At 34.2% G+C, this 14588-nt stretch overlaps 1 protein-coding gene and 1 long non-coding RNA gene across 5 annotated transcripts in view; both read right to left on the bottom strand.

Moving 5' to 3' along the window:
• Positions 1-14588, bottom strand: part of LOC127935670 (CD48 antigen) — a 46380-nt gene that overhangs the window by 6216 nt on the left and 25576 nt on the right. The window contains exons 1-2 of one of the 4 annotated variants that reach the window (XM_052533786.1): positions 1612-1718; positions 713-1021 (exon numbers count right to left, since the gene is read on the bottom strand). The exons of 2 other annotated variants lie outside the window; for them this stretch is intronic. In XM_052533786.1, coding sequence (XP_052389746.1) covers positions 713-1021; positions 1612-1657 — 355 coding nt within the window. In that variant the 5' untranslated portion in view covers positions 1658-1718. Of the gene's footprint in view, positions 1-712; positions 1022-1611; positions 1719-14588 lie in introns of those variants that run through there. One more of the 4 variants, XM_052533771.1, reaches the window with a different exon arrangement.
• LOC127935804 (uncharacterized) lies at positions 9490-12000 on the bottom strand. The gene is made up of 5 exons (XR_008148167.1): positions 11828-12000; positions 10856-10971; positions 10630-10714; positions 9989-10116; positions 9490-9868 (listed from the first exon to the last, which is right to left on the bottom strand). It is a non-coding gene; the product is annotated as an uncharacterized LOC127935804 (long non-coding RNA).

Genomic DNA, 14588 nt, shown 5'->3' with positions numbered 1-14588 from the left:
TATGCATTTATTTGTATATATATATATATCTTTATTTTTATGTTTCTTTATTTCTACATTTCTTTGTCCATGGTGTAATGAGGAGGGTGTGTTTAACCTCAGAAATAGTAATTGAGTCAGAGTATGGCAAGTTGTAAGCTTTTTAAATATAACTTTTGCAAGAGTTGCAACTGTCCCAACGCTGACAGCCATGATAAAATTTGGTATATTATCCTGACACAGTACCTTTGACACATGCTAGCTATTAGAAGCTAAAGAAAACACACACACACATGCACACACACACACACACACACACACATATTAAAATGTTTTTACTATGCTCCACGCAAAAAAAAAAAAAAAAATTAAATAAAAAAACCTTAATATGACAACAAAATCTGATCATATTACTTTTATTATTTTGTGGAAGGAATGGTTACTACATGTGATTAATTTATTCCTGGAAGGTTGAGGGGCTAAGCATGTGCAGTATTAATATTATAATTGTAGCTCTTTCCTGATTAAACAAATAAGCCATGTTGCAACTGTCCCCACTCTCCTCTACCGAGCCAAATCTCCAGGTGCTCTCACGAGAACCAGACCTAAAAACTTATGTGCACCCATTTATATTGTTTATTTTAAATAAAGTTTTTCAGATTTCAAATATAAACTGAATAAAATTGACATTATATGCAGTTACATCACATACTAAGCAGTACACATCACTCACCTATAACAGATACTCTGTATGTAACAATATTGTTGTCTGATTCTCCACGTGTTTGTGCTGTGTAGAGTCCACTGTCTGTCTTCTGCATGTTCTTCAGTGTCAGAGAGAAGGTTTTAGCATTGAAATCCACTCTGTCCTTGTAGGAATGGTGAGGTTTTACTTCTTTAGTTTTAGTAAAATATTTAACTATATTAATGTTTTTTTCCTTTTTCCATGATAAATCATCAAACTCTGGTAGTTCTTGTGTCTGTATTTCCAGTTGAACAGAATCTCCCGTCTGAACAAACACAGGGATCTCAGCACTGAACCCTGAGGACAGAGAAAGTAAGCCTTTTCTTAAAATACAAACAGTAGTTGTTTGCTTACTGTTTTCACAAACAGTAATCATACAGTTTTCATAAGCTAAATAGTTTCATTGAATTTCTATTTAGTTAATGGATTTTGTAGCATAAAAACAAGATTTTGTTTTTCCAAGTAAAGAACACAACCAACATCAAGACCAAAAAAGTCCAGATTCTCAGTCAATGGTAACACTAACCACAATAATAATGGTGACTTCAGATTACACAAATAGAAGGATTAATGTGATTTCCATCATTGTAGAATTAAACAATTCAGTGAGATCTGGTGATCGTATTTATGAACATGTACGCATGGTAACAAATCAGTTAAATCTCGTAAAATCCTGGCAACATTTCAGTTTTTGAAGTGAAACAAAAACAATTCCAAAAAAGGCTTGATTATTATGACATAAAAAGACTTGTAACGAAACATTAGAGGAATAAAAACTTAAATTTCAGAGAGAATTTTAAAACTCCCCTTCAGTTTCGTGATTTGTCACCAGAGGACATCATTAATCAAAGACTTATTTAGAATAGTAAAATGATTGGATTTTGTACCTGATGTAAGAAGAACACAGGACAGAAGCAGCCTAAACGCCATCATAGTGAACAAAAATGTTCGCTTCAGTGAAGGAAGTTTAACATGTGAGAAGTAGTGACTTACCACAGCTAGTTAGACAGTAATTTCCGCTTCACCAGGCCAGTGACTAATCATGAGCATAAGAGGCTGTAGGACAGGTGTAAATATAACTGAATTTTGGCTAAAACTTTTCTTTTGAGCTCATGTGAAAGCCTAAAGAATCACAGAGTCAAACCAAATGTATAACTTTTACTTGTCTTATTTTAAAATTGATTATCTAATTATTATTTTATTTATTCTTGTTTTTCTTTTGTCTTTTTTTGGTCAAGCACCAATTTACCAAGACAAATTCCTCATACATGTATACATACAGTACTTATAAACTAATAAACGTGATTCTGATTCTGATGAAATTACTGTAACACTGTATTAGATAAATGAACATGTTTTTTTGTTCCACAGAGTCAGTACGTAATGTTCCACTTCACTGTTCTCACTTCTTTAACACCTGCCCACATCCTGCTTGTCACAGTCGATCATGTCTCAAAACACCCTCCACTGGTTAAGGACCCCAAATGCTCACAAAATGTGCACAGCTTCAAAATCATTCTATTAAATTTATTTCAAGTTTATTTGTTTAGTGCTTTTTACAATACAAATCATTGCAAAGCAACTTTATAGAAAATTTAGTTTCTACAATATTTAGCAGTAGATTATCAGTGGTCTATTGAAATCTAAAATCAGGAATCTATTGACGACATAGTCAAACATACGATGAACATTATTAACAGCAATTATTATATGATGCAATCACACTTATAGCAAAAGTTGTTAGTTCTGTATGTTGTTTCAGGGTTAGCAACATCTGAGGTCCTCTTAGGGTCAGCATCATCTCTTCTCAGGTGTTCTGGATCCAGACTGGAGCTTGTATAAATCCTACTTACCAAGGGATTGAAACAGACAAACAAATAGAGACATAATTAGCATAGCTGCTGTTCCAACCAAGTAAAATTAATTAGTTTTACCCAAGCTAAAGAAAAATAATGCACAGTTGATCTGATATTGCTGCAGACCAAAATTTTGAGATGCATTATTTGAATACTTGGGGAAACAGATGTGTTGTTAATCTAGATTTAAATAGAGAGACCCTGAATTTTATCAGGAAGACTATTCCAGAGTTTAGGAACCAAATGCGAAAAAGCTCTATCTTAGGTCCAGCGTTTTGTGACCTTGTGATGGATTGTAGTGTGGTGGAAGACTAGTTAGGTATGCAGGAGCTAAACCATTTAGGGCCTTAATATTTTGTAATAATATCTTGTAACGGATACGGACATTAATAGGTAGCCAGTGCAGAGACAAAAAAGACAAGTTGCTGTCTAATATAACACCCAGATTTTTGACTGAAGAGGAAGTAACAGTACATCCATCTAGTTGTAAATTGTAATTCAAGAGATTCTGTGTACTGTTTCTTGGTCCAATAAGTAATATCTCTGTTTTATCTGAATTTAATAGGAGAAAATTATTGGTCATCCAATATTTTACATTTTTAACACACTCTGTTATTTTAGATAATTTTGAGGTTTTATCTGGTATGGTTGAAATATACAGTTGAGTATCATCATCATAAGAGTGGAAACTAATCCCGTATTTTCCAATAATATTACCAAGGGGCAACATGTATACTGAAAATAACAGAGGACCTAGGATAGATCCTTATGGCACTCCATATTTTACTGGTGAAAAATGAGATGACTCTCCATTTAAATAGAGAAAGGTGTAGTGCTCGGACAAGTAGGATCTAAACCATCTTAAAGCCTGTCCATGAATACACATATAGTTTTTTAATTGATATAAAACTAGCAATGAGATGCAGCCTTGATCTGACCCAAGAAGCAAGTCATTTGAAATTTTAACAAGTGCAGTTTCTGTGCTATGGTGGGGTCTGAAATTCTCCATACAGATTTTTATTTTTTATTTTATTTTATTTATTTTGCAGGAAGGAGCACAATTGAGCAGACAACTTTTTCAAAAATTTTAAACATAATTGGAAGATTTGAAATGGGCAATAATTTGCCAGTTCACTAGGATCTATATGTGGTTTCTTAATAAGAGGCTTAAATCATAACCTATTCAGCAGAATTTATGAATATGCTTATAATGAAACACTAGATTACAGTGAGCAGCTTCAGTGTTCATTCACAATGATATCAGACCTAAATATTTATTCACATTATTCACAAGCTGCAGTTAATTTTTATAGCTATAGATTCTCTGACTCATGACTGGTTCAATATTTGCCTTCTATGAAGTTAAACCTTGTTTGAGCATTAAGTCATGGATTCCAGTGGCAAAAATCAAATGTAAAATGAATCTGAGAAGATTTTAATTTAATTGAACAGTTTTATTAATAAAGACAGCAGATGAAACCCACATATGACACAGAAAAAGCCAAAAACATATATACAAACACACATTTAAAATAAATAAAAACGAAAATGAAAAAAAAAGAATGTTAAAAAATAGACTTCTAAAAATCACCCATGGAAAGTAAAACTACTCCTTTTCACGACATGAACAGTTCATTTCGAAGAACCAGGAAAATATTTGCAGCTTTTCAGTCCATTATTAATGTGCAAGGCTTCCGGTGTCATTGCTGCCAGTTATATATACCTATATTTAAACTCTACAGCTCATGAAGCTGTTTGATATTGCAAACTGGTATTTTGTCCTCATGTTATTGTAATATACTATAACAAACACATTGGATTGTATTGCTAAAAGTTAACAGTTTAGTACACTTGAGCTGGAAGTCTTGCACACTCAAAGAAAGTTCAATTGCACAATAAAGTGGATTACATAGGCTACTTCAAAGCATTCACCAAAGCCATATTTAAGCAAATATGTTAAAAAAAAAGTAAAAAAAATATGAATAACTGAAATATTATATAAACCTTTCACGATAAAATTATATAAAAAAATCAACTATATTTAGTTTATGTTTACAACTGTCAAAGAATCAAGTTCCAGAGCATATTTATATATATATATATATTTCTGCTATTTGGCTTTTATCAATAAAACTCTTGCTTCACTATCATTTCACAACCCATTCTCACTCCAAAGGCGTCAAAAACCGAAGCATGGTCAAGCGCCCCTAGCGTCACTTTTATGACGCCAAATGTGCCTCTCGGCGTCGAATATCGAAGCACTACGACCTTCATTGCTTTCAGTGGGGAACTTTTGGCGTCAGAATTCGACACGACGAGAACATGAGATGTTTATCGCTATGAAATCACGTTCAAGAAGTCTCATTCAGCACACATCGCGATACTTGCTATCAGTTCCACAGTTTGGGTGAGTAGTCCTAAATACGCTCTTTTAATGCCTTTTATAAATGTATTCTGTCTTATTTATTAATCAGATTAGTGCCATATGTTTAATCGCTGTATTATATCGGTCATCCGCGGCTGTCTTTGAGTTTCATTGCGTTTAAATAAATGAACACAGCTGCTAATTAGTGTGATTAAACTATATTTGCCACGTGACGTGCCATAGACCTTCAATCCGTTTTATATTATTATTAATTTCAGGATCAATGATGTAAGTTGTGTTTGTAGTAAAATCATGGTAATCACGACACTTACAATAGTAATAAATGAAATGTGAAGTTAAAACACAGTAAACGGGACATTAGTAACTGTAACTGTAGTTTTACTATGGTATATTAATAATCAATACAACAATACAATAATCACCAAACCAGCTGTTTGTATCACTGTAATGTTAGTGTTTTTATGTGCTTTTATATGACAGATATCACAGTAATCATATGTTCTGTACCATGCTTTTAATACCTTTTAATGTAAATCCAAAAAAAAAAAAAAAAATCAAATTAAAAATAAATAATAAAACATGCATTTTTCCATTTTGCAGTTCATATCAGTTTATATTTAAATATATATTTATATATATTTATTATATCTAAATATTTTGCTCACAGATCATTATTAACATTCTGTATATAATTCAATTTTATTTTCTCTCCCCTTTTTTTTTTTTTTTGTATATTTTTAGCTGAAAAGACGTAAAGGAAGCCCAGTGGTGTTTCTGGAGAGGGATTCCTTCAGAAATGGAGAAGACAGAAAGCTGCGGAGGCAGATATTTGCAGCAGTAAGTCTGTGATAGTTTGTCCCTTTTATCAAACATTCCTGCTGTTATAAATTGTACAGCATTTGTTGTTTCTTAAACTGTTGCACTGTCCAAATACCCACACTTGCCATCTTTGCACTTGACCACTTGATTACTTATTTGACGTCTTTCCTGTATTTGACCTAGTGTTCGAGTGAGCATGATAACCACAAGTGTGTGTCGAACTTTTCATGACCTGATGACTGTGTTTCCCAATCCTGGTCCTGGAGAACCCCAGCACTGCATGGTTTTGGTGTCTCTCTTATCTGACAAACACACTTTTGAGGTCTTGGAGTCTTCACTGATGAGCTGATGAGTTGAATCAGGTGTGTTTGATCAGGGAGACATCTCAAATGTGCAGTGTTGGGCTTCTCCAGGACCAGGATTGGGAGCCACTGCCTTATGGGACACTTATGTGTTTACAGAGATTTTTAATATCTAATTATCAATATTTCACATACTGTACATTGGACAGCTTTCCGTGACCTCTTGTGAGATCTCGGCAAAAAGTCTGACGAGTTATTCCAAAACATGATGCATGATGGGATACACTAAGCTTTGTATAGCGCTCCGGAGCAGTATTGGAGAGGTTTAGTGTGTGTTAAGGACGCTGTGCTTTGGCATTATTAAGACCGGGGACAGTCTCGTTCACACACTGTCACGTACACACACTCTCAAGTGGCCAAGACTGCAAGTGTGGGTATCTGGACAGGGTCAAAGTCTTAAAAATGATCCCTAAACACAGTCGCACATCACAGTCTTAATAATCCAGTTTAACACTTGTATAATATTGTACAAGCCCCAGGACGGTCTCATCTGACACTATCAAAAGAATTCATATGACTATAGCTTGCTATCAATTACTTGCTTTCAATAATGGATGCATTTAACATTTAATTATACAGCATCTTTACAGAGGTGTAATGTACAAGTTGCACGTAATTAATAATATTTCCTTCCTTCTGTCTTACAGGATTTTTTGCAGATAATGCTAGTTCTCCATCATGCACAAGGACTCACCTCGTTAACTCTTTATCCCCCGCACACACAGAAATGGTCCCTGGATCAGTGATTAGACTTTGCAGTGGTTTGATTTTTGCAGAAGATGTAACTTTGTTTTAATTATAAGCTCATAATGAATACATTACAGAACCAGTGATGAAAACAATAGTTAAACATAGTATTTTTCGTATTGATAAAGCATTTTGTTCTCTTTTTCAAGCTTCATACAGTAAACTTTTTAGACTTTAATTAAGAGTTTTAGTAAAGGAGATATTCATACACAGTCATCCCCTAGCTCCAGTCATGAAGTGAAATCATGATGTTATGTCAAAGCTAGCAGGTGTTTGTTTTCCTGAACACTTTCTCTGTCTTCCATTGTTCAGACAATCAGTGTTTATTTGATGCTGTGCTGATTGAGTTTTATAGATGATATTGCACACTTGACATTTATGTCTTCATGGTGTTTTTTGTGAGTTTGAAACATTTACATTGTGTTGTATAACATTTTGGTCAATTTAATTTTTAAAATAATTTATCTTTTTCCAGTGTTCTCTGAAAGACATACTGTATTTACTGTTTTGTATTTTAATAAAAGCATTTTCATTTGCATACTGAAAATAGTTAATGTTTACAACATAACTGCCTTTTTATTCTTTATGGTGGCAAAAACGAGCTTGGTGACAGAGGATGCAGTGTAGTAATTTGGGCATGTTGTCTTTAAATGAGTTTGACATATCAATAAATATTGGAAGATCCTTACAAAAATATGCATGTTTATTATGCTTTATGTAATTATTTGTTCATTCATTCATTCATTCATTTATAATTTCTGTTTTTATTCCTAGAGTTCAAATGGTAGAGAATGGTAAATCACAGAAACACAAATGTGAACAATTTTAACTTTAAAACACAATGTAATATACAATGTAAATTTTAGAAGCACATCATTTGATTAGTAAATATATTTGTCTTTGGTCAAAAAATAAATAAAAATCTTAAAAATGTGTCTTATATTTAAGACATATTGGGCATGTGCACATCAATATTGCCCAATTTTTTTCAAGTTGAACAACGGAGGAAGGTGAAGACGTTAATAAAACATAATCTAATAAGTAGCAAGCTTAATCTATTGTTAAGCGAATCTATCCCTTCAGCCGAAAAACGAAAGACATCGGTCATAAATGGATGAGGAAGTGTGACACCGCTGCTCAGCTTTGATGTCATTGGCTATGAATTTTCAGGACAGTCTGTGGTTGGACTATCTTTTAACCCATATTAAACAGCGCATCATGTTGAAAAGTATGTTTCGCTGCTATCATCACATTAGTAATATATTAAGTCAACAATGAAGTGTTGCTATCTTGAGAAAAATGACATCTTTAGCGAGATCCTATTCCTAACCCTATGCATAACTTCAATGAACTACAAAAAAAAGCCCCCTAGTGTTGCCTTTCCATAGGTAGAACGACGGAGGCTTGTGGGTAATGAAGTTTAAAACTTTTTATTAACGAAACGAAATAAATTATTTATTTTAAGGAAAACTGGACATCTAAATATGTTCATTGTGCAAACCTCCATGATATATTTGAGAGGCAGGCTGAAATGTGGTATTTTACAGTGAGCAATATTTAAAATGCCTTTATGTCAGCTTTCCATTTATTTCTGAAAACTGAGCTCAACATTATTTTATCAGCATAGCATAAGTAATAATCCTGCCCATTTCCTCTTTGATATGTTAATTGGACTCTGATTTACAGCCATTTGAAATGTACAGTTTTGGGCTCTTCCGGGGGGTGCTACTGGGCCCCTGGGGGTAGAAGGGCAGTAAAACCTACATATATGAATTCTACTCATCATGGACAACAAACTGAGCTGACTCACATTTATATCTGACAGTTTTCACAGTCCTCTGTTTTCTAATTCTTACATCATTGCTATTATACCTTTTGACAGGACATTGTGAGGCCATCTGATGAAACATGGAAAAATTAGAAAGAAATGATTTAATAATGAAAATAATAGATTATTTCTTTGATTTTTTAAGTAAATGGCAAGAAATATAATGGATGAACCTGCAACAACTTGCCTTTATCTATTCCCCACTGTAAAGCAGTAATCAAGGACAGTGTATACACATTGTGATACTTCACTATTACACAAGGACAAATTCATGCAGTGCTAAGAATATTAATTTATATATATATATATATATATATGTATATATATAACTAATTAGCAAAAATCAGTGTAAAAATGTCCTCCTCACCCTCACTGTATCTTGCTCCTCAGGTACTGGACATCAGTAATGTGCATGCTCTTGGTTTTAATGCATTACTAGATCCACGTTGATCATTCCTGCTACATTCTCAGTTATCCCTCAAGTGTTTGTAACAATAAAGCCCATGGCACCATCTTGTAATGCAGAATAATTAATCTCGTAACTCCCTTTATTTCACAAAAAATTTGCATATTTGTTACTAAAATATAAAAAAATTACTTTCTGGTGTACTGATGTCCCAGATGTTATTAATCCGATCAAAAATGTTTATGTCTTAAATAAAAAATAATCCCAATAATTAATATGTCGTTTTTCCAAGTCTAAAATAAACACATATGAGCCTACCTAGTAAAATTATGTATTTACCAAGAATCTTCAGAACACAATATTCAGCATTTTCATTTTATTGAAGCATAGACTATAAAGTTGATAAAGTAGCATCAAGACAAATAAGATTCAATGAAAATAATTATCATCAAAAATACATTAACCTCATATATAAATCAGTTCACACAGATGAGTGATGAAATGTCCTTAAAAGTCACACAGTCCCATCCAGTCAACTGTGATACAGATCATGTGATACATATAAGACATTTGATACTGTTCCAGAAAATAATGATTCCCATCATCACATCTAAACTGGTCTCATCTCCCCATCGTGATCTTCTTCTCTCGTGTCTGGAAACAGTTTTTGGTTGATATCCAGCACTGATGTGGTGTAGCTTCTCTCAGCCAGAGGATCTCTCAGTCCTAAGATCCCAGACCTGGTCAAAGTGAAACAAGCAATCCAGATGAAGTTGTTTAATGGACAGAGAGCTCAGCTTATGTTCTGTGTGATTTTAGCAGGGTGAGTAACTATGACCCTTGTAGTACTGTACACTTACCATTCTTCAAGCTGCTTTAAGACCTTTTGAGAAGCTTTTTCTCTGAAGACAATTTACCACATCCTCTTCTTTCACTCCTTTCAAGAGCATCACTTGGTCAAAACCCCTCATTTGGCTGATGAGATCATCTGTACAAATTACAATACTGCAATAAAAATGTCATTCTGCAAGAATTAAGAAAAAGTTACAGAGGAAAAGGTCTTGCTCATGAGACTGCATTAGCATGTGTAGTTCTCAGAGACTCTAGAATTCATCTATTGTTGCAGTAAATGTGTTTTCTTCCTCTAGAATCTTTCTCCAGAGTTCCTGACTTCTCTCACAAACGTGTTTTAGTCTGTGCAGTGCAAGGCCTGGCTTCGAACCAATCAACTATCAATTCACAATTTATAACATAACATTTAGAAAACAATTAAATAATGTCAATTGGTGTTTATATCAACTAAATCAATTTCATGAGACTTGTCTACTCTTAAAACAGGTGGTGTGTTTTTAAAAACATAATATTAAAAATGTCCAGTCACACTTTGCTAACATGCTGTAATTGTAATAGTAAAAAAAGAAATCAAGGCTGACATGACCAGTTCTGTGAGAGATCATCATAAAATGTTGTATAACACAGCATTGCTTCAACACACACATACCAGAGGACTTCTGTTTGTTTGAGCACAAGATGGCCATCTTCATTCCTCATCCTGAGCAAATCATTTCCTTGGTCTTCCTTCTCTTCTGTGAAACAAGATAATCTCTACTTACTCTGTGTCCAATTAATATTGCTCATTAAACATAATTAAGTTAATTTAAAATAAGATTAAGACCAGAGCATTTGATGAGTAAATGTTGATTAAAAAATATTCTAAACAAATGTACCTGGGAAGAGCTGATCATGGCAAGATTCGCTGAGACTCAGTAATAGCTCTTTTAGTTTTTAGGAAGGTTTGTGAGGGTTGGCTCTTGAGTGAGATGTTGAGCTTGATATTTTAGACCTGAAAAAGAAGAACAGCATTAAGATTATCTGCAAAAAATCCTGTAAGACAGAAAGAAGGAAATATTATTAATTACGTGCAACTTGTACATTACACCTCTGTAAAGATGCTGTATAATTAAATGTTAAATGCATCCATTATTGAAAGCAAGTAATTGATAGCAAGCTATAGTCATATGAATTCTTTTGATAGTGTCAGATGAGACCGTCCTGGGGCTTGTACAATATTATACAAGTGTTAAACTGGATTATTAAGACTGTGATGTGCGACTGTGTTTAGGGATCATTTTTAAGACTTTGACCCTGTCCAGATACCCACACTTGCAGTCTTGGCCACTTGAGAGTGTGTGTAAGTGACAGTGTGTGAACGAGACTTTGCCCGGTCTTAATAATGCCATAGCACAGCGTCCTTAACACACACTAAACCTGTGTCCCATAAGGCGGTGGCTCCCAATCCTGGTCCTGGAGAAGCCCAACACTGCACATTTGAGATGTCTCCCTGATCAAACACACCTGATTCAACTCATCAGCTCATCAGTGAAGACTCCAAGACCTCAAAAGTGTGTTTGTCAGATAAGAGAGACACCAAAACCATGCAGTGCTGGGGTTCTCCAGGACCAGGTTTGGGAAACACAGTCATCAGGTCATGAAAAGTTCGACACACACTTGTGGTTATCATGCTCACTCGAACACTTGGCCAAATACAGGAAAGACGTCAAATAAGTAATCAAGTGGTCAAGTGCAAAGATGGCAAGTGTGGGTATTTGGACAGTGCAACAGTTTAAGAAACAACAAATGCTGTACAATTTATAACAGCAGGAATGTTTGATAAAAGGGACAAACTATCACAGACTTACTGCTGCAAATATCTGCCTCCGCAGCTTTCTGTCTTCTCCATTTCTGAAGGAATCCCTCTCCAGAAACACCACTGGGCTTCCTTTACGTCTTTTCAGCTAAAAATATACAAAAAAAAAAAAAGGGGGAGAGAAAATAAAATTGAATTATATACAGAATGTTAATAATGATCTGTGAGCAAAATATTTAGATATAATAAATATATATAAATATATATTTAAATATAAACTGATATGAACTGCAAAATGGAAAAATGCATGTTTTATTATTTATTTTTAATTTGATTTTTTTTTTTTTTTTTGATTTACATTAAAAGGTATTAAAAGCATGGTACAGAACATATGATTACTGTGATATCTGTCATATAAAAGCACATAAAAACACTAACATTACAGTGATACAAACAGCTGGTTTGGTGATTATTGTATTGTTGTATTGATTATTAATATACCATAGTAAAACTACAGTTACAGTTACTAATGTCCCGTTTACTGTGTTTTAACTTCACATTTCATTTATTACTATTGTAAGAGTCGTGATTACCATGATTTTACTACAAATACAACTTACATCATTGATCCTGAAATTAATAATAATATAAAACGGATTGAAGGTCTATGGCACGTCACGTGGCAAATATAGTTTAATCACACTAATTAGCAGCTGTGTTCATTTATTTAAACGCAATGAAACTCAAAGACAGCCGCGGATGACCGATATGATACAGCCATTAAACATATGGCACTAATCAGATTAATAAATAAGACCGAATACATTTATAAAAGGCATTAAAAGAGCGTATATACGACTACTCACCCAAACTGTGGAACTGATAGCAAGTATCGCGATGTGTGCTGAATGAGACTTCTTGAACGTGATTTCATAGCGATAAACATCTCATGTCCTCGTCGTGTCCAATTCTGACGCCAAAAGTTTCCCACTGAAAGCAATGAAGGTCGTAGTGCTTCGATATTCGACGCCGAGAGGCACATTTGGCGTCATAAAAGTGACGCTAGGGGCGCTTGACCATGCTTCGGTTTTTGACGCCTTTGGAGTGAGAATGGGTTGCATTTCATCAGCTATAACTTGAAAATGTTTCAAGGAGACCATGTGCTGTGCACTCGATAATATCTTGACCCTGTTGAAAAACAACAACAACAACAAAAACCCAGCATATTCTGGTTATGTATGTTTTGAAGCATGGCTGCTGGTTTAAGCTGGTCCAGCTTAAACCAGCTCAAACCAGCAGCCATGCTTTAAAACATATCTAACCATTATATGCAAAAAAAAAAAAAAATTCAACAGGGTCGAACCATTATTGAGTCAACAGCACATGGTCTTTTTGAAACATTTCCAATTTAAAGCTGATGAAATGATAGTGAAGAGATAGATTGATGAGTACCAGTTAAAAAATATTCATGAGTTTGGGATGGGAGTTTACTGTACTTGAAATATGGATGTACAGTCTAATACTGTTGTTTTGTCTCAGTGTTTTAAACCTGTGTGTAATGTGTTCATTACTTGTTAACATATTTAGTTTCCACTGTTGTTAATGCTTGGCAGGTTTTGAGAAAACAGGTTCATTCAGTGCCCGTGAGCTTCACTATAGGGCACTCCATTCCAGACTCTTGGCAATTCACCCTGGACTCCATTTCCCATAATCCTTTCCCCGGACTCATCATCAATTGCAATCGCTGGTCTCTCATCACCTCATCAGTCTCACACTATAAGAACAGTACACACACATGCTCATATTGAATGTTTAGCCTTTAATGATTCCTAGTTTCTGTGTCCTTGCCTTGTCTTGCCTGGCCTTACATTGCCTTTGTGTATTTTGGATCTTGGACTGTTTATCTGGTTTTTATGATTGTTTTGTTTTGACCATTGCCTGTTTAGGGATTCCTCTTTGTCTATGCCTGGGATAATATTGTTTGCCGGATCCTCATCGTTGTCATGGCGCCTCCATCATTACATTTATAGTGCACATACTTTTACCATTTACGTCACTGTCCTATTCTTGACCAATAACTGAAAATAGTTTAGGTTACCTACTGCAAATTACTGTACATTAAAACGTAAATTAAAGCCATATTTAAGCAACTAGACTACTGCTGTTTATTTAAAAATTCTGTTAAAAACAACCAAGTTTTATGTTGATAAGGTTTCAAACAAACAAATCATAAAATCACTTGCCTATCACAAGTGAATTTATTTCACAATATTCCTTCTATTCGGCTATTAAAATGACTTATCAACCAAACTTTTGCTTCAGGCCTAATACTATCATTTCACACTCATCGACTATTGCTGCCATTTATGGAATAATCTAAATATAATAATCCTTCCGAATAGTTAATTCCAATAATATAAAAGCTCCCACACAGTGTTCATCAGGAAAACAACAATTTGGGTCCCTTCTCAATGATCTTCTCCGCAGAATGGTGAGCATATTATTAAGAGCCAGAGTTTGTTTAAAAGGTTGTCTCAGGAAATATCTCTAAGAATCAACAAAAGTTTAAGATATAAAGTAATAAATAAATAAGATACATATGGCCAGAAATAAGATACAATGTCTATCAAAATGCACGAAAAAAAGAGTTTTAACTGTATTTTTTAAGTAATAAGTAGTTTTTGCGTTTGTGCTTCATTAGATGTTCTGGCTTCATACTAGTTGATTTGAAATATTAAATATAACATGAGCTCATGGGAAGTGAGGTAAATATATCCACCAACTATAGATAGTAAGAGTGGGATGTCATTTTG

This window comes from Carassius gibelio, chromosome A2 (assembly GCF_023724105.1).
Source record: "Carassius gibelio isolate Cgi1373 ecotype wild population from Czech Republic chromosome A2, carGib1.2-hapl.c, whole genome shotgun sequence".
Lineage (NCBI taxonomy): Eukaryota > Metazoa > Chordata > Actinopteri > Cypriniformes > Cyprinidae > Carassius > Carassius gibelio.
This window is presented reverse-complemented; position numbering and strand designations above follow the sequence as displayed.